The sequence below is a fragment of the Mytilus edulis genome, chromosome 1 (genome assembly GCF_963676685.1).
Source record: "Mytilus edulis chromosome 1, xbMytEdul2.2, whole genome shotgun sequence".
Taxonomy (NCBI): Eukaryota; Metazoa; Mollusca; class Bivalvia; order Mytilida; family Mytilidae; genus Mytilus; species Mytilus edulis.
In genome coordinates, this window is record NC_092344.1 from 96,347,822 (window position 1) to 96,368,279 (window position 20,458).

The following is a 20,458-nucleotide window of genomic DNA, read 5'->3' on the forward strand; positions in this document are numbered from 1 at the left end:
AATTTTCATAAAATTTTGCAGAAAATTTACTTTGACTCTAAGAAGGTGATTAAAAAAAATGTTCAGCTGATTTTTACAGAGTTATCTCCCTGTAGTGTTATGTATCACGTATGTAAAAGTTAGTTAATAATCAATTTCAGTACCATCTTAAAATCTCAAATATCATAAAATAACCAGATGCTCCGCAGGGCGCAGCTTTATACGACCGCAGAGGTCGATCCCTTAACGGTGGGGCAAGTTTGGACACAACATTCAAGCTTGATACAGCTCTGAATTTGGATTGTGATAAAATAGTTGACACAGCATAGGTTTCTGACACAGAATGAATGTGGTCTAATGAACTTTAAATTATTTTTTTTGCTTTTGAGCAATTTACTATGCTGTTGAATATTAAACCACTCAAAGAACAAATATTTGAAGAAATTTTCTTTATAAATTCTGAAATCTGAAATGCGAAAAAAAAATTGACCCCCCACCCCAATTTTTTTTTCACTTCCCCCTTTCCCTTATTCCAAAAATGATCTCAATTCAAATTTCTAATGGAGTTTGCAACAATAACTACTCATTTAAATACTTCATAAAATATTAAAATATAAAATGTCATACAGTCATGGTTAAAATTAATATTAATTAATAGTAACTTCTAAAAAAAAATAATTGGGAATGTGTCCAAAAGGACACAGATGATGCCCCCGCTAGCATATAACGTTATAAAGGGACATAACTCAAAAACTGTAAAAGTGAATCTGCCAAAAATTTAACTTAAACTGAGTTTAGAGGTTATAAGCATTACATACATATTTCATTAAATTTAGTTGAGACAAACTTAAGTTAAGAGAACAGAAACTAAAAAATTCTTCAATTTTTCCACTTGTAAAGGGGCATAACCCTAGAATGGTAATCAAAGTGCTTGTAGTCACTGAATGGTAAAGATTGCTTTAATTTATCAGTTGGTAGTAAAGTGAATATTGCATTGTATATTGTAGCATTGATTTAAGTTGATTCAACTTCTATTCTGGACAAAGAAAGATAACTCCAATTGTCAAAGAGGATTATATAAAGCATTGGTGATTCAACAACCATTCTGGACAAAGAAAGATAACTCCAATTTATTGACTTGAAACTACAACCAGGTGCTCCGCAGGGCGCAGTTATATACGACCCCAGTGGTCGAATCCTGAACAGCTGAGGCAAATATGGTCACAATATTCAAGCTTGATACTGTCTGAATTTGGATTGTGATCAAATTTTTTACATAATATGAGTTTTTGTCACAAAATAAGGGGGTCAAAGATCTTACAAATCTATTGCACAATACTGTGCAATTGAATATTTCTTCTTGAAACTTTTCAAAATTTGAAATTTGAAAAATTTTGAAAAAAAAGGAATCCCTTAAAAAAAGGGTAAACAAAAAATCCCCCCCCCCCACTTTTTGAAACCCCCATTCCATTGAGCAATAACCCTTAAACTCAATCCCATGCTTTCTTTTGTAGTATTGAACCTTGTAGTACAATTTCAGAGAGATCTTAAACACAAGTTATCATCATGATTGTTTAGAAACTAGAAACATGCTTCTTTTTGGTCCTTTTTAGGCCCCTAAATCCTACATATTTCGGGCAATTAACCCAAAACTTAATCCCAGCCTCCCCTTTGTTATATGGTACTTTGTGGTACAATTTCAGAGAGATCCATACAATTACACACAAGTTATTGTCTGGAAACTAGAAAAATGCTTGTTTTGGCCCCTTTTTGGCCCTTAATTCCTAAACTTTGGCCCCATATCCCTAAAAATGAATCCAAACCTTCTACTTGAGGTTTTAAACATTGCGATATAATTTCAGAGCAATTGAAATACTTGTACACAAGTTATTATCCTGAAACTAGAAAAATGCTTGTTTTGGGCCCTTAATTCCTAAACGGTTGGGACCATCATCCCCAAAATTAATCCCAACCTTCATTTTGTGGTATTGAACCTTCTGAAAAAAAAAGTTATTATCCGGAAACCAATGTGTCTTCAGACGACGACGCAGACGACGACATCATACCATTATACGATCCCCAAATTTTTTTGGGGTCGTATAAAAATGCTTGTTTTTGGCCCCTTTTTGGCCCTTTTTTTCTAGACTGTTTGCCCCATAACCCTTAAAATATATCTCAACCTTCTACTTATGGTATTAAACATTGTGGTACAATTTCAGAACAATTGAAATGCTTATACACAACTTATTGTTCAGACACTAGATAAATGCTATTTTTGGGCCCTTTGGGCCCCTAATTCCTAAATCTTAGGGACCATTACCCCAAAAAATCAATCCCAAGCTTCCTTTTGTAGTTATAAACATTGTGTTAAAATTTTATTGATTTCTGTTTACTTATACTAAAGTTATTATCCGGAAACCATCCGTCTTTGGAAGACGCTGCCGAAGATGACGTGATACCAATATAAAACCGCAAAATTTTGTGTGGTCGTATAAAATATTTGGACTCTTTTTTTTATACAACCTTCATTCCAATAATTGCTATCTGTCTATCGTCCAGTGTGTGCCACCAAGTCACTACAGATGGTATACCTGAAATTATCAAATAATATTATGTTAGCTTTCCAATGTGTGTGACATGTTTGTATAATCACTGCTATATGATAAATATTGTAGTCCATCCTTATGTATAATATGTGGTGAAATATGTTCTTTGAAGACCATTTAGTCTTCACAATGGTCTATTTTACTGACTGGGTACCTTAGTTTTCAGGGAACCAAATTTTGAAAAAACAGAAATACACCCATACATGATAATTTACTGTTCTGTGTCAACATACTTAGGACAACAATCATTGCAAATGCATTCTATCATACTTTAAAAAATAGAAATAATTTACAGGCAGTATAGGAAAGGTGTACTGACATAAGTGGTCTCTAAACACATTAACTCAAATGGAGCTTTCGTTAGTAGAAGCCATATTAATTATGTGTACCAGCGGGAAAAATGTAACAGCATAAAAATATAGTATATTTGCCAATACACATAATTAACAGCGCCTGGTGATGTTTCATAGCCTGACCGGTTTCGGTTCAAAAAGGACCTTCATCAGAGGCAGAATGGTGGATTAATTATTGAACCCTATTTATATAGATATGGTAACCGGCGGTTCAGAGTTAACCGTTGGTTCAGAGTTAAACAGCGGTTCATATTCAACCGGCGTTTCAGATTCAACCGGCGGTTCAGATTCAACCGGCGGTTCAGTTAACCGGCAGTTCAGGGTTAACGGATTGGCATATATACTATATTTTCATAGAAACAATTTACCTTGCTGTTTTTTAAAGCGAAGAACTGTTACATCTTCAAGATTCCATAATCTGTTTACTCTAGCTGTACTGTCCTATGGTATACGAAAAGTTAATAATATAAGATAGCACATTATATAATTGATAAAAATTAAGACAGGAATTGATAACAAATATTAAATCAGTAGTACAAATCCAGTCTTACTAAATAAGGAAATTTAAATTGGAAATGTTGATGCCAAAGATTAATTTTTTCAAAGTTTCAAATATCACAGCAAAATCTTTTAATTAAATTTGTATTTATCCTGTATTAAAACTTTTAAATCCTCTTATAGCTTTTACTAGGGGTGGCAACATCTAGTCGTTCCTCCTAACAGAATTTCCTATGAAAACTGTTTATAAACAATGCTGTTCCTTTTGGATCAAATATTCAATACCCTTTATATCACAAGGAAATAATATTTCTGAATATTTTCATCCATTTTGAAACTTATATCATAAAGGAACTTCTATTCTAAGTCGCATTCTGTAATAGCAATATGAAAAATCTTATCATAAATATTTTCTGGAATTTTTGAAAAATAAGAACCACAATTCAGTCAAACCTGTTTAAGAGACCACCTGTATAAAGCAAAAATCTGTGTTATAAGACCATTAATTTTAGATCCCCCTGTAGTGCATTTCACATAGATTGAACCTGTATTATAAGACCCCCTTTCTTATGAGACCACTTTTTTTGCTCTCCCTTGAGTGTTCTCTTAAAACAGGTTTCACTGTACATTTTAGCCATAAGATGAAGAAAGTATCTAAACTTACCATCAGTGATAACACTGGAACAATAGACACTGTAACATCCTCAGAAATGACAAGTAGCCACGATACTGTTGGATCAAAACATAAGCATACAATTGATCTGCTTTCTGGCCATGGAATATGGCTAATAACAGGGTCATGCCCACTGCAACAATATCTCAATATAATATCTCCTAAAATACAAAATAAAACTTTCAGGGATATTTAAACAAGAGGAGAAACTAGTTTTAATTTCCAAATTGTTCAATTATCAAAACATGAGTTAGCTGAATCTTTGTAGCAGTTTTCAAATAGGTTATTGTTTACAAAACATACAATCATACTGATATATTTCAAATAAGTGACTGTTTAGAATACCACTTTTTATGATCTATATGTCAGTCGCGCAGGTTTTATTTGACTGTAACCTCATTTTCACTGTTCATTGCTAAGTGTTAGGTATTTGCGTTTTGGTCTGTTTTTTTATAATTTATAAGCAATAGGTCAACTATACATGTACATTGTAATTGTTGTAAGGAAGAATTGTTAGCTGTACATGTCTGTCTGGCATGGTTCATCTGACATTGACCTCATTTCCATGGTTCATTGGTCAATGTTTAGTTTTCTTGGTTAATGTTAAGTTTATGTGACAGTTGTAATAAAGCTTTATATTTAGGACTATCAACATAATATCAAGTAAAGAAGGCGAGATATTTCAGGGTTCATTGGTCAATGTTTAGTTTTCTTGGTTAATGTTAAGTTTATGTGACAGTTGTAATAAAGCTTTATATTTAGGACTATCAACATAATATCAAGTAAAGAAGGCGAGATATTTCAGCGTGTGCACTCTTCAAGTCTCTTGTTTTGAAGAAAAACAGGTTTTTTACCTAAAGTTTATATTTTCGTACAATATATTCTTAAATCTCACAGATTCTTCAATTTCATGGACAAATATTGTAAAACAAAAGAGATATTAACACTTGATGTCGACTTGTTGGATATATGTATAGCATTTATGGGCGAGTCAGAGTGTGAAATCTGTCCATCAACTTTATTTGCTCAAAAAAAAAAAATCACTTATTTTGCTTGATTTTAATATAGTTTAATATCTCTAAGGTCTACAAATATTGAAAAAATCTATTGAATAACAAAAAAGTTATGACTATTTATATCTCATCCTGTCAACCGTCCTGTCACCATCCGGCAATCGTCATGTCATAAGTCTCAGATCCGACTCAGTGATAGTCACGATTATCCAGACGCTCCAAATGCATATGTAGACAGTAAGAACGATAACACTGGTGCATCGAGACTAACTCAGTGACTGAGCAACTTTTTCATTACTTTACATCACCGTTCAGGCATTGTCAGGCAAACGAAATTATCATCTAGTACATTGAAGGGAGACAAAAGCTGATTAAATAGGAAAGCTAAGAAGTTGACCCTTACACAAAAGCATAATTCATAAGGAAGCGGGCAAACATTTTAGGGTGTCTGTCAACAGAAAATGAAAGGACAACACCACGCAAATTACCAGTGGAAGCAACAAGTGCCAAAAAGTTAACTTCTCCAGCCTCGCGCCAGGCATAATTTACTATGCTCTGTTCACTAGAGTCACTGTCTTTCACTGTCAAGCACTTTACAACCTCGTACAAACCGAACATGTTATTCTATTTTTGTCACATGAGACAGACGACGGAAGTTGAATCGCTCTTAAGCTAAAAGTATGAAGACTGATCCCGAACACGTCACCGAATTATGCACTTTTCTAGGATAGTCTAACTTGGTCCGAAAGTAAGTGTTCAGTATTTTCTCTAGTCCAAATAATTGGACTACATTTTCTCAAGCTACAGGTTGTGACAAAATGACACATTTTGTATAGATTAGCAAAAAACACCATTATATGATTAGAAGATAAACAAATAAGATGATAGAATTGTAAAATATACTAAAAAATGCTTTGAGAGTATCAAAAGAAAAGATGGGCTAAATTCAAAATAGCAAAATTCCATGTAGATTCCTTCAGAAAATGCACTATTTCAGAGTTACCTCCCCTTAAAACTCCAATTTAAAAAACATTACAATAAAGCAAAAAAACAACTACACTTGTTAAAATATTAATATTTATAAGTTATATTCTTATAAATTTGTTCTTTTAAATGCAAATTTACATTAGTTATCTGCAATTCCTTCATCAAATTTTGCCAACTACATAGAAATCTGGACCTTAGATTCTCTGTTTTTTACAATTCAAGATGGTGAAACACACTCGTACCATCCAGTTATACACTCTATCCTGTTTGGACATATACTATTTAGTGATAAGTCGGTCTTCACGCTTAACCACAAGCCATACGGCATTGGATTGTAATACTGTTTTCAGCATTGAAAAATTCTTCTTTACAAGCCAACAGAATCCAACTAAAATTTTCAAAAAATTAGCTTCTGGCTTGTTTACTCAAACGTTAAGCGTGAAGGCTTATAAGTTAATATAATAATTTTTAGCTTTCGAGTCTCATTTTATTTTTATTTTAACGTCTATTATGATAGATGATAGATAGCATAGGTCACTGAACTTGTTTCATGAATTGCCACACCAGTGTGTAATGAATGATTATATATTTACCGTAGGTGGCCTGCAGGCTGTTCCTATTCAATATACCCTCATTTTAACGTGACAGTCCAAATTTCCCCGACCATCATCCCGGATGGCCTCTATTATTACAAGACCTACCTATTGTATTGATTGTTAACTTGTTTTCGTTCTAAATATGCATGAAATATCTGCCGCTGAACGTAAAGTAACTTACCAACAAACAATATATAAGTTTAAACCATTAGGTAAACGAAAGAAAGCAAAAATCTGTGTTTGCTGTTACCATAAGATGAAATCAATAGACTAAGGCTGCATTTCTTTCTAACCCAAATTTTGCCAACGTTGTGTGGCGTTTGTTGTTGTTTTCTAAACGCTACGAAAGTAGAATCAAATACAACGTGTAGTAAGTCTTTACTGACCCTGTTTGAACTTTCAATTATGCATGCACATGTTGTTGGTAAACAGTTGTTTTATAAACGTAGAAAAAATATATCGTTTTATCAAGTTCAAGTTAGAAACAAATGTAGCGTTTGTACTAACAAACGACGAACGACAAACTGTAGACGCATCTTTAGCGATTGCATAGTTTGTCAAAGTTTATGTAACCTTTGCAAACGTATGTTAGAAACAAATGATCAAAACATGTGCGCGCTAGGTCGTTTGCATTGTTTGTGTTAGAAAGAAATGCACCCTAAGGAAATTGTGTTTATATTAATGAGTGCATTTCTCAAACACAAACGATGCAAACGGCTAAGCGCGCACATGTTTTGATCATTTATTTCTAACATACGTTTGCAAAGTTTACATAAACTTTGACAAACTATGCACTCGCTATAAATGCGTCTACAGTTTGTCGTTCATCGTTTGTTAGTACAAACGCTACATTTGTTTCTAAATTCAACCTGATTAACTGACGATGATTTTTTTTTTTCTACTTTTGTTAAAAGTCTGTTTACCAACAACATGATCATGCATTATTGAAAGTTCAAACATGAGCGCGCTTAGCCGTTTGCATCGTATATGTTAGAATGAAATGCACTCTTATTAAACGATGCATTTGTTTCTTCTTTTGTAGCATTTAGAAAACAACAAAAAACGCCACACAACGTTTACAAAATTTTGGTTAGAAAGAAATGCACTCATTGTCTTTCATTAACAACATATAAATATGGCCTAATCAACACAGTGACTCTTTCATTATTCCTCAAATATCAGAATGAAGTGGGTGTTAACTTGTGACAATGCTGATCCTTTTATCTACGATACGACACGATACGATATGATATGATGCTAATCCTTTAATCTACGATACGATACGATACGATAGATACCGGATACGATACGATACGATACGATACGAGCAAATTAAAGAGACATCAGTTAGGAGAGAGAGATTTAAATTTCCGCCTACAAAGTACAAACACTGTGATGAGAAAAATGTTATCAACAACGTTGGTTATCTCCATATGACAAACTTTTTCATATGCCATGTACACGATGTAGCATTATGTGCATATTATTCTTTGTTCCAGATGCAACAAACAAAACATAGAATATTAACAATGGAGTAATACAAATGTATACTATATCATGGACAAGACTGCACTATATGAATTTAACCTACGCAACCATTACCAGGATTTTAAAGGGGCACTGGCTACGAGATACATACAAAATTTAAATTATTATTTATTTGGTTCAATCATTAATGAAAGTGAAACAGCTTAATAATAATTCGCTAATAGCAGCCAGTATGGTTCAATTTTGTCAAAATAATCTAAGAAACATCGATGATGAATTATTCACTTGCAAGTGAATAACTCCACAACATTGAATCCGTATTCATATGAACACACATTTAACCCCTAACTGGGCTTGAGACATATGGATTATGTATGATTGACGCGTGTTATGTTAATAAACGAAAAGAATATCAACATTGAAAGCGAAACAAAGGTAAATCACTTGATTGACTGATTATATCCACAACAAAATCATTCTTACACAGGTAAAAAAGAAAATTAACTTATTTTTGTAAATCTAAAATTGAAATCAAACAGACATTGAAAAATCCAATTGGATGAGATCCATAGATCTATTTATATTTCTTTTTATGTTTATATCGTGGAATGTGAACGTCGGTTGTTTTCGGGGTTATCTCGATAGTTAATTAGATGGCGTCTAGATTGAAATACACATGAAACGAAGCTACATATTATCGTCCCCATGCCCTGTAAATTGTTCATTTTAGACTTTTTTTTTAATTTGGATAAATGATTTACATTGTTATAAATCTAATATGAGAATTTGAGTCAAACCGGTAAACATGAATTTGACCGGTAGTGCCCTTTTAAAGGACTTATATTCTATGAACTAGCACTCGTTGAACTACAAATCTTCTGTAAAATTCATCGTAAAATTTTATATTAACTCAATCTCACCACCTCCCAAAATTACATGAGACTGTCGGATGAGTATAAATTCTCCTCTTCGTTATATATATTACGCTTTCCATTAAAGATCATTGAACGATTTCCCACAGAAAGGTCGGAAGGGTTATCAACTGATATCAGTTGAAGATAAGAATAACAGAAATGATGGCCATAAAAATCCTGGTAACAGTTTTTGTGTTGTTTGTTAAACATTCAACAGGAGCTGAACAAGAACACCAATCAAAGCGTTTGCTGATGAACGATCCAGACCATGTTGAGACATTATTGCATCAAATGCAAGTAGAAATTCAAACTTTAAAATCTAAAGTGGAAACTCAAGAAAAACAAATTCACACTCTTCAAACTAGTCCAGGTAAGAATGTATTACTGTTATATATAAATGCTTATTGACAAATACTATTTATGTTCTTATACCAATGATGTTATGAAAAATATAAGAAATTATCTTTTTTTAGGTCAAGGAAGTGGTGCAACTTATGTACGATGGGGACGTAAAGAATGCCCTGGAAACAATACCGAGCTGGTCTACTCTGGTAAATGTTAGAAATGTAGAAACAAGGATTTACAGAAAAAGCACATTTAGACGTACATTTTTAGTGGTTAGCTACATAATAGTCGGCAAAGGGCTGAATAGTTGGTTAACAGTGATGTTTATTTTTACAGGGCTAATCGCGTTTTGTCAGACACACTATCAAATCGAAGAGAAATAATACGAGATACCAGGACTAAGAAGTTACTAGTGTTCAGAAATATGAAAGTATACAGGAAAGGGAATCATGTACCAGGATCTGTAGAATTAAATTTTTCATTGAGAGTTACAATTTCAAATGACTTGATCTACTACATGCATTCATGTCCAAGGTTTTTTTCGTTTGATATGTGTTTCGGGGCCTGCTATAGCTTTCATTGCGATATGTGTTTTTCTTAATTTTGAAGACCGTATGATACCTTATAATAGCTGCGAACTTCTACGTCACTTGGTGTCTGTTGGTAGTTGTATTGGACAACGTTTTTATTGTGTGTTTACCTTTTCGACATGTGGTCGTGATAGGCAATATATGAGGTTTGGATGCACGAAAATCTTGGTTAAACCTACCACCATGCTTGCCAGGACATAGTCAGGCTATCTGTTGACCGTATTTCTTTGTACGTCTTTTAAACTATCGGCATTCCAATGGGAATCAATTGTGCCCCTCTTCTTGTCGACTTGTTTCTTTATTATTATGAGGCTGACTTCATACAGGAACTTCTTGGGAAGAAATATAAGAAGTTAGCAATATCCTTTAAATCTACTTTCCGCTATATAGATAATGTTCTCTCACATAATAATTCAAAATTTGGTGACTATGTTGAACGCATCCATCCCATCGAACTAGAGATAAAAGGATACAACAGATACAGGTAAGTCGGCCTCATATCTTGACTTACATCTAGAAATTGACAATGAGGGTCGGTTGAAAACAAAACTTTACAACAATAGAGATGATTTCAGCTTTCCAATTGTAAACTTTCCATTTCTAATTAGCAACATTCCAGCAGCACCTGCATACGGGGTATATATCTCCCAATTGATACGATATTCCCGTGATTGTTTTTCCTATCATAATTTTCTTGATAGAGGGTTGCTACTCACAAGGAAACTATTTAACCAAGAGTTCCAAATGGTAAGTTAAAATCATCCCTTCGTAAATGTTACGTACGCCATCACGGGCTGGTTGACCGTTGTGGAATAACCGTTTCACAGATGATATCGAATATGGTCCTTACGTCGTATCTACAATCCTGTTCCCTTTCATGAATGTGACCTACCGAATTAAACTTTTTACCGGATTTGTTATAACACAAGCAACACGACGGGTGCCACATGTGGAGCAGGATCTGTTTGCCCTTCCAGAGCACCTGATATCACCCCTAGTTTTTGTTGGGGCTCGTGTTGCTTATTTTTTAGTTTTCTATGTTGTGTCATGTGTACTACTGTTTGTCTGTTTGTCTTTTTCATTTTTAGCCATGACGTTGTCAGTTTATTTTCGATTTATGATTTATCTTTCGTCCCTCTTTTAACCTAAGAGGGATAGGATTTTGTGGGGGTTGGTGTTGTCCAATATAACTGGTAATTCCTGCATGTTATTCTGTTTTTAGTTTATTTATTAAAAACCCAAGAATAACCATATATACGAGATACCAGGACTAAGAAGTTACTAGTGTTCACAAAACTGAAAGGTCAGGTGTGAAATCAAAAGAGTCTTTACGTCTTTAAGCAGAATTCAGTCAGAACCTTCTAAAAGACAAAAAGAAAAAGCACCTTGCGAAATTCTTTAATTTTACTTTCCGATATATTGATGATTTCCTATCATTGAATAACACATATTTCAGCCAATACTTACATCTCATATAGCTCAGTGAACTTGTAATTAAGGATACTAGTGATACTATAAGGACTGCTTCATAACATGATCTTTTCCTCAATATTGACACAGATGGACGACTTCACACAAAAATCTATGATAAACGGGACGATTTCAACTTCCCAATTGTCAATTTCCCATTTCTCAGCAGCAACATACCCTCTGCCCCTTCGTATGGTGTTTACATATCTCAGTTGATACGTTATGCTCGTACATGTTCACACTATACGGACTTCATATACAGGAGTGTGCTCAAAACGCAGAAGCTGCTCCAACAAAATTATGAGGAGGAATGATTAAAAATGATGCTCCGTAAAATTTACGGACACAGTCACGAATTGGTTGATCCATACGATGTGTCTTTGTCCAAACTAACTAAAGACATTTTTACCACGTGTTAGATTGTGGTTTGTCATTGCGTCGTCTGATCTTTTTATTACCGAACGTGACTTATTCCCGGTTCTGACTGTTTTGCTGAGTGTGAATTAGACGTGTCACGGGACTTTCCTATCCAAAATTCATGTATTTAGTTTTGATGTTATATATGTTATTCTCATCGGATTTTGTCAAATGTCTTATCGTTTGTAGTTGTAAATCTTACTATTTTTTCTGTTGTATTCGTGTGTTATGGTAAAGATAATTAATCATCCAGTTCATTTATTAGATTTTAGTTTGGGTCAACTAGATTTATACGATATCATATTTGGTTTACAGTTTGATTTAGAAGAAACACCGACATAGCTAGATAATACAATTAATTATCTAATTACTACCACAATTTTGTAATAATAAGTATTGTTATTTTCATTGGCAGAAAACCCTAGCCGTATTGGTCACAACTTTTTGGAGCTTTTGGTCCTCAGTGCTCTCAACTTTGTAAATGTTTTGGCTTTCGAACTTTTATCATCTGAGCATCACTGATTAGTCTTGTGTAGACGACACGCGAGTCCGGCGGATTAAATTATAAACCTGGTACTAGTCTATTATTTGTGTGTTTCTCTGTGCTATACATGTATGTTCTCTCATTTATTTTTACTGTAGTCCTGTCATGTAATGTTGTCATTTTACTGATATATTTAACATAAAGCAGTTTTAGGTTATGCAGCTGGTGGCTATTATAATGAAGAAGGTTCTGCAGCAGAATATATTTGTCTTCCACCTGATCCAAATCTTGGCGCGACTTGGAGTGATAGCCATTATGGAAGCATTTATGGAGCGGAATATGAATCGAATGGTTTTGGTGGTGGACTTTGGAATGATGATGTTCCATGTGCTGTTTGCCGTTCAACGACTGCCTCGCATACGCTTATGATTGCAGCAAAAAATCAGTGCTATGATGGATGGTCTACTGAATATGTTGGGGAACTAGCAGGCGGACATCATCTACATAAAGCAGCATCATCATTTGTTTGTGTTGACAAAAATCCTGATGAAATTATAGGAGGAGAAGCAGGTCAAGACGGCAAATTGTTTTATCCAATCAAAACTGTTTGTGGGTCATTGAAATGTCCACCGTATCATAACAATCGTCTGCTACCATGTGTTGTATGTTCCAGATGAAAACAAAAGTTTAGCTAAAGTTTTGAAATATTATCTTTTATTCTATATTTCATGATTGTTTCTTAATCAACGCTCAGTGACATATATTTTATGCATAAAGACACGCGTCTATTGTTGAAAACCGCATATATTGACTTATCATATATACCATGTATACCTTACATGCATGTAAGGGTTTATGTGTCGTTGATTTCTATATCATGCCGAGTATCCACATATGCCTTTTATTTATACATCAAAATATGAAACGAAAATTATTATGAAAGTTATTAGTTTTCGTACTTTTAATCGTTTAATAAAGTCTAAGATTCATGGTGACGATGCATATTTTTTCTTATTACTTAATTGTTTCCTTGAAATAAATTGCTGTTAACGATTAAAAGATTTTACCATACATGTTTTTTTTAAATTATCACGAAAATTGAATAAGTTGAAACACTGAGTCTTTTAGAATATTTTGTAACTATCGATAAAATAAAATAAAAGAATATTTTAAAGCTTAGAAGCGTTATTTGACAGACAAGATAGGAAAACAACGAAAAAGACAACAAAGTATAGGCGTTAACAACATAAACTAAACACAAAACACAAAACACACACAAACAGCCGAAAGAAATCAGCTGGTCAATACAGGAACTTAATGACACATACTAATAAAAAAACATCTATAAAGCAAATACAATCACAAAAATAACAAAAGAACTTAGATGGAACACCATTAAATAACTGTGTTTAATGTAACAGAGATGTATGTTCATAGACATCGAAGATTATCTGAAGATCAAACATTAACAAATTGTCAACACTTTATCTGTATTAGGTGTTTAAAGATCATTTTTACAAAGGATTGTAACATTCAACGATATTGATATAATAATCATTTTAACATTCGTCGCCCAAAGCAGAAGCAATGTACTACAAATCTTATTGACGTAACAGTTTTCTCTTTCTTATTAAAGAAAATGCATTCATATTTGATCTGCAGCTTGGTAGAGTTGAATTGTAGCCAGTAAGCAATTTTTACTCATGCCATGTAGTCACCTCCTGGTTGCCGAAAGTTAAAAATTTTATAACACTTAATTAAGTTATTGTAGAATGAAACTTTTCGTCAAAGTTTTCCTTGCATTAAAGTGGTGTTCAGTATTACTCCAGTATATGTTACCAGTATGCAATTTTTACACATTTCACATAATCACCTCCTGTTTGCCGAATGTTTGAAATATTACAACCATAAAAGAGGGACGAAAGATACCAAAGGGACAGTCAAACTCATAAATCTAAAACATACTGACAACGCCATGGCTAAAAATGAAAAAGACAAACAGAAAAACAGAAAAACAATAGTACACATGACACACCATAGAAAACTAAAGAATAAACAACACGAACCCCACCAAAAAACAAGGGGTGATCCCAGGTGCTCCGGAAGGGTAAGCAGATCCTGCTCCACATGTGGCACCCGTCGTGTTGCTTATGTGATTACAAATCCGGTATATAGTCTAATTCGGTAAGTCACATTCATGAAATGGAAGGGGATTGTAATTACGACGTAAGGAACATATCCGATATCATTTGTGAAACGGTTATTCCATTTATTTGTACTGTAGTCCTGTCATGTAATGTTGTCATACTGATATAGTTAACATTGCCATAAAAGCGGGAAGTTTGGCTAGCCACAAAACCAGATTTAACCTACCATTTTTTCTTAAAAATGTCCTGTATCAAGTCAAAAAAATGTCCATTTGTATATTATAGTTCGTTTATGTGTGTGTTACATTTAAGTGTTGTGTTTTTGTTGTGTCGTTGTTCTCCTCTTATATTTGATGTTTTCCCCTCAGTTTTAGTTTGTAACCCGGATTTCGTTTTTTTCACAATCGATCTATGAATTTTGGACAGCGGTATACTACTGTTGTCTTTATTTACATCAATATAGTTATAAAAAGATGTGGTATAAATGCCATAGAGCAACTTTTCACCAAAGTACTAATCACAAAGCATCCTAGGGTTCACTTTCCCATAATTTTAGTCCAAATTGTTTTGTATACTTGAAAAATATGTTAATCTACAAATAGTATGGCTCGACTTGATATTACGTGCTTCCATTTCAAAATTGTATTGTTTTAGGTTATGCAGCTGGTGGCTATTATAATGAAGAAGGTTCTGCAGCAGATTATATTTGTCTTTCACCTGATCCAAATCTTGGCGCGACTTGGAGTGATAGCCATTATGGAAGCATTTATGGAGCGGAATATGAATCAAATGGTTTTGGTGGTGGTCTTTGGAGTGATGATGTTTCATGTGCTGTTTGCCGGTCAACGACTGCCTAGCATGTGCTTATGATTGCAGCAAAAATCAGTGCTATAATGGATGGTTTACTAAGTATGTTGGGGAACTAGCAGGCGGACATCATCAACAAAAAGCATCATCATCATTTGTTTGTGTTGACAAAAATCCAGAGGAAATTATTGGGGGAGAAGCAGATCAAGATGGCAAATTGTTTTATCCAATCAAAACTGTTTGTGGATCATTGAAATGTCCAATCGTCTGCTTCCATGCGTTGTATGTTCCAGATGAACACAAAAGTTTAATTAAAGTTTTGAAACATCTTTTAGTCTATATTTCATAATTGTTTCTTAATCAACGCTCAGTGACATATATTTTAAGCATATATATACACGTTTTTTGTTGAAAACCGCATATTTTGACTTATTGTGTGTTTATGTACCATGTATACCTTACATGCATGTAAGGGTTTATGTGCAGTTGAGTTGCTATATCATGCCGAGTATCTAAATATGCCATTTATCTAAACATCAAAATATGAAATGGAAATTATTATGAAAGGTTTTTTTTTGTTCTTTAAAACGCTTTTAAAAAGTCTGAGGTTCATGTTGACGATGCATATTTTTTCTTATTACATAATTGTTTCCTTGAAATAAACTGCTGTTAACGATTACAAAAATTATACCATAGATTTTTTTTTTAATTATCACGAAAAATGAATAAGTTTTAAACACTGAGTCTTTTAGAATGTATTGTAACTACCGATAAAATAAAAGAAAAGAAAATTTTAAAGTCTAGAGGCGTTATTGGACAGACAAGATTATAGGCAAACAACGAAAAAGACAACCAAGTATAGGCCTTTACAACATAAACTAATCACAAAACACACACAAAGATCCGAAAGAAATCAGCTGGCCAATACAGCCGGACATAATGATATATACTAATAAAAACAGATAGAACGCAAATACAATCACACAGATAACAAAAGAACTTAGATAGAACACCATTAAATAACTATGTTAAATGTACCAGAGCTGAAGAACAAACATTAACACATTTTCAACACTTTATCTGTATTAGGTGTTTAAATAACATTTATACAAAGGATTGTATAAACATTGAAAGATATTGATATAATAATCATTTTAACCTTCGTCGCCGAAAGCAGAAGCAATGTTCGATAACACTCATTCTACAAATCTCATTTACTTAACAGTTTTCTTTTTCCTTTTAAAGAGAATGCAGCTTGGTAGCGTTGAGTTGTAGCTAGTAAGCAATTTTAACACATGCCACATAGTCACCTCCTGTTTGACGAATATTTGAAATATTACAACACTCATTGTAGAATGAAAATTTTCGTCAAAGTTTTCGGCCTTTCATTAGTGAAAGGGATATTCAGTTTTACTCGAGTATATATTACCTCAAACAATTACATATAACGAAGCAGGTCGAGACAAGTTATTGGTCTGGTCATGACTACGAATTGGACACATTGTAATTTGTGATAAGCATAAACATCAGAGCTATCAAGCATCGGTTATTTGGCCTTTTAAACATGTTTTGATTCGAGCGTCACTGATGAGTCTTTTTTTAGACGAAACGCGCATCTGGCGTAATTATAAAATTTTGATCCTGGTATCTATGATGAGTATTTGCAACCACTGGGTCGATGCCACTGCTGGTGTAGATTTATTTCCCCGGGGGTATCACCAGCAATGTAGTCAGCACTTCTGTGTTGACTTGAGTTGTCATTGATATGTTCATAATTATAAATTAACTGTTAACAAAACTTTGAATGTTTGAAATATTAAGCTTTTCTACCTCAGGAATAGATTACCTTAGCTGTATTTGGCAAAACTTTTAGGAATTTGTGGTCCTCAATGATCTTCTCGTCGTACTTTATTTTGCCTTTTTAACTTTTTGGGATTCAAGCGTCACCGATGAGTCTTTTGTAAACGAAACACGCGTGTGGCGTAAATATAGAATTTCAATCCTGGTATCTATGATGAGTTTATTCACGGTTCAGGTAACAAGCAAGCTAACTAAGTGTTCTAACTTTCCCTACACACTCAATGAAATCGGCTGTAATGGTCAGAAGTTCCAATCGTACGTATTGTTGTACAACATATCAACCCATAATATCATGGCTCGTAGTATTATTTTATTTCTATTTGATACCACGTGCTTCCATTTCAAATTTTATGGATTTAGGTTTTGCAGCGGGTGGCTATTTTGACGAAGAAGGATCTGCAGCAGAATATATTTGTCTTCCATCTGATCCAAATCTTGGTGCGACTTTGAGTGATAATAATTATGGAAGCATTTATGGAGTGGAATATGAGACAAATAGTTTTTTATAGTGGTGGTGGTTTATGGAATAATGATGTTCCATGTGCTGTTTGCCGATCAACAACAGCCTCGCATACGCTTATGATTGCAGCGAAAAATAAGTGTTATGATGGATGGTTTACTGAGTATGTTGGGGAACTAATGGGTGGAAATCATCAACAAAAAGCTGCATCGTCATTTGTTTGTGTTGACAAAAATCCAGAGAAAAATTTGGGGGGAGAAGCAAATCGAGATGGCAAATTGTTTTATTCAATCAAAACTTTTTGTGGATCATTAAAATGTCCACCTTACCAAAACAATCGTCTGTTACCATGTGTTGTATGTTCCAGATGATACAAAAATTAAAGTTTTGAAATATCATCTTTTATTATATAGTTCATAATTGATTCTGAATCAACGCTCAGTGATATATATTTAATGCATATTGCAATGTATATATACACGCTTCTATTGTTGAAAACCGCATATACCGGTATTGACTTATTTTATATACCTTACATTCGTTTGATGTGTTTTATCATTTGATTTTGACATTTGATTAGTGACTTTCCGTTTTGAATTTTCCTCGGAGTTCACTATTTTTGTGATTTCACTTTTAACATGTAATGGTTTATGTGCCGTTGAGTTGCTATATTATACCGAGTATCCACATATGCTTTTTATCTACAGTGAACACAACAAGATATGAAATCAAAATTAATATGAAAGTTATTAATTTTTGTACTTTAAATCGTTTGAAGTTTGTCATTCATGGTGACGCTGCATATTTTTTTATTACTTAATTGTTTCGTTGAAGTAAACTGCTGCTAACGATTACACAGATTTTACCATAGATATTTTTAAAAATTAGCACGAAAAGTGAATAAGTTGAAACACTGAGCCTTTGACAGTATTTTATAACTACCGATAAAATGAAATAAAGGAATATTTTACATGTAGTTAAGATAATAAATCATGCAAACCAAGAGTTTAAATGCCTTGCTTGCAAACTTTGTTTGGTTGTTTGCTCAGGCATTGCAATTAAGATTGATACAAGCATTTGCCTGAGAAAACAACCAAACAAAGTTGGCAAGCAAGGCAACTTTTGGTTTGCATGCTTTATTATTTTAACTGCGAATTCTAAACGCGTTTAATTCCTTGAGTTATTGGATTAGACAAAATAGACAAACAACGAAAAAGAAAACCAAGCATAGGCCTTTTAATAACATAAACTATACACAAAACAAAAACAAACAGCCGAAAAGAATCAGCAGGCCAATACAGGGACCTAATGGCATATACTTATAAAAAAATATCTATAAAGCAAATACAATCACACGACTAACAAAAGAACTTAGATGAAACACCATAAAATAACTGTGCTTAATGTAGCAGAGATGTATGTTCCTAGACATCGAAGATTATATGAAGATCAAACACTAACAAATTGTCGATTCTTTATCTATATTAGGCGTTTAAAGAACATGTTTTACAAAGGATTGTAATATTCAACCATATTGATTATAACAATCATTTTAATCTGCGTCGCCAAAGCAGAAGCAATGTATAATAACGGCTGGAACTATTCCGTCCTTCCGTCCAAAAGGAAACATCAAGGTTTTCATTGCATATATGAAAGGGGATGATTCAATGTTTGGTCTGTGGCTTAATAATATTGATTTGTAGCAAGTAAACACATTTTACAGCTGCCATTTTTAGCTACTTCCAGTTTGCTTATAGTTTAAATTTTGCAACACCCATCGTGCAAGGATCATTTTCGTAACAGTTTTTTTTCTATATTGAAGAGAATGAACTAATATTTAATCTGCAGCTTGGTAGCGTTGAGTTGTAGCCAGTAAGCAATTTTAACACGTGCCATGTAGTCACCTCCTGTTTGCAGAAAGTATTAAATTTTACAACACTCATTGTAGAATGAATATTTTCGTTAAAATTTTCCTTGCATCAATGAGAGGGGTGTTCAGTTTTTCAATATATATTACCTCAAACAATTACAGGCAACGAAGCTGGTCCAGACCAGGAATTTTTCTGGTCATGAGTACGAATTGGACAAATTGTAATTTGTTATAAGCAAGAAAAACAAACCCTTCAAGCATCCGTTACACAGATTTTTTTCTTCACAGAAAGCTTTCATTCAAAATGACAATTATACAGATAATGATAATAGTAAAACTTATCAGATGAATATTAGCATATACATTTAAGTGCACGTGTTAGCAGCTCCTTCTGTCACGTGCTTACAAACGTTTATTGCCAGTGGTATTTCACCAAGAACTGTTACCTCTTTAAATCACTTTTTAAAACCAGAACTAACTAGGTGGATGATGCTATGAGAAAAGTTCGAAAGGTAAGCTTTTTCACATGATCAAAAGTTAATTTCAATACCAAGCAATTGTACAAATGAATCTACAAGTTACTCAAATATAAAAAAAAAATACAAAACAATTTGGTTGTTATGTTATAAGTGTTACTACCTGTAAAGGTATAACGGTTAAATGTTGATAGTGAAATTTTCAGGTATCAACTGGAAAATTTGAGTCTGTCTGAAACTTCAGATATCACATATGAGTTGTAATATCCTATGCAATTAATGGTAATTTAAAAGTAAAGAATACTATTGATTGGCGTTATACACTTCAGAGCTTGTTTTACCAATGATGACTTTAATTATATACTATTGTCAGCCAATATATTGTGTTTGGGGTTCAAGAACTTACAGATCGATGAGTAAACGGC

General features: G+C 33.5%; 3 protein-coding genes across 5 annotated transcripts in view; 2 read left to right on the top strand and 1 right to left on the bottom strand.

Annotated features, from left to right (window-relative positions):
* Positions 1-5,808, bottom strand: part of LOC139515997 (uncharacterized) — a 31,773-nt gene extending 25,965 nt beyond the window's left edge. For all 3 annotated transcript variants that reach the window (XM_071305814.1, XM_071305809.1, XM_071305801.1), the window contains exons 1-4: positions 5,611-5,808; positions 4,101-4,270; positions 3,307-3,379; positions 2,503-2,570 (exon numbers count right to left, since the gene is read on the bottom strand). In XM_071305814.1, the coding sequence (XP_071161915.1) occupies positions 2,503-2,570; positions 3,307-3,379; positions 4,101-4,270; positions 5,611-5,740 (441 nt within the window). In that variant the 5' untranslated portion in view covers positions 5,741-5,808. The remainder of the gene's footprint in view (positions 1-2,502; positions 2,571-3,306; positions 3,380-4,100; positions 4,271-5,610) is intronic.
* A 3,388-nt stretch (positions 5,809-9,196) lies between these two features.
* LOC139516016 (short-chain collagen C4-like) lies at positions 9,197-13,595 on the top strand. Its single transcript, XM_071305823.1, has 3 exons — positions 9,197-9,477; positions 9,581-9,658; positions 12,627-13,595. The coding sequence occupies exons 1-3, from the start codon at positions 9,267-9,269 to the stop codon at positions 13,088-13,090; spliced, it is 753 nt and encodes a 250-aa protein (XP_071161924.1). The 5' UTR covers positions 9,197-9,266; the 3' UTR covers positions 13,091-13,595.
* A 4,094-nt stretch (positions 13,596-17,689) lies between these two features.
* LOC139492597 (uncharacterized) lies at positions 17,690-18,058 on the top strand. Its single transcript, XM_071280774.1, has one exon. It carries the CDS (start codon positions 17,690-17,692, stop codon positions 18,056-18,058), a length of 369 nt encoding a protein of 122 aa, XP_071136875.1.
* The last annotated feature ends 2,400 nt before the right edge of the window (positions 18,059-20,458 follow it).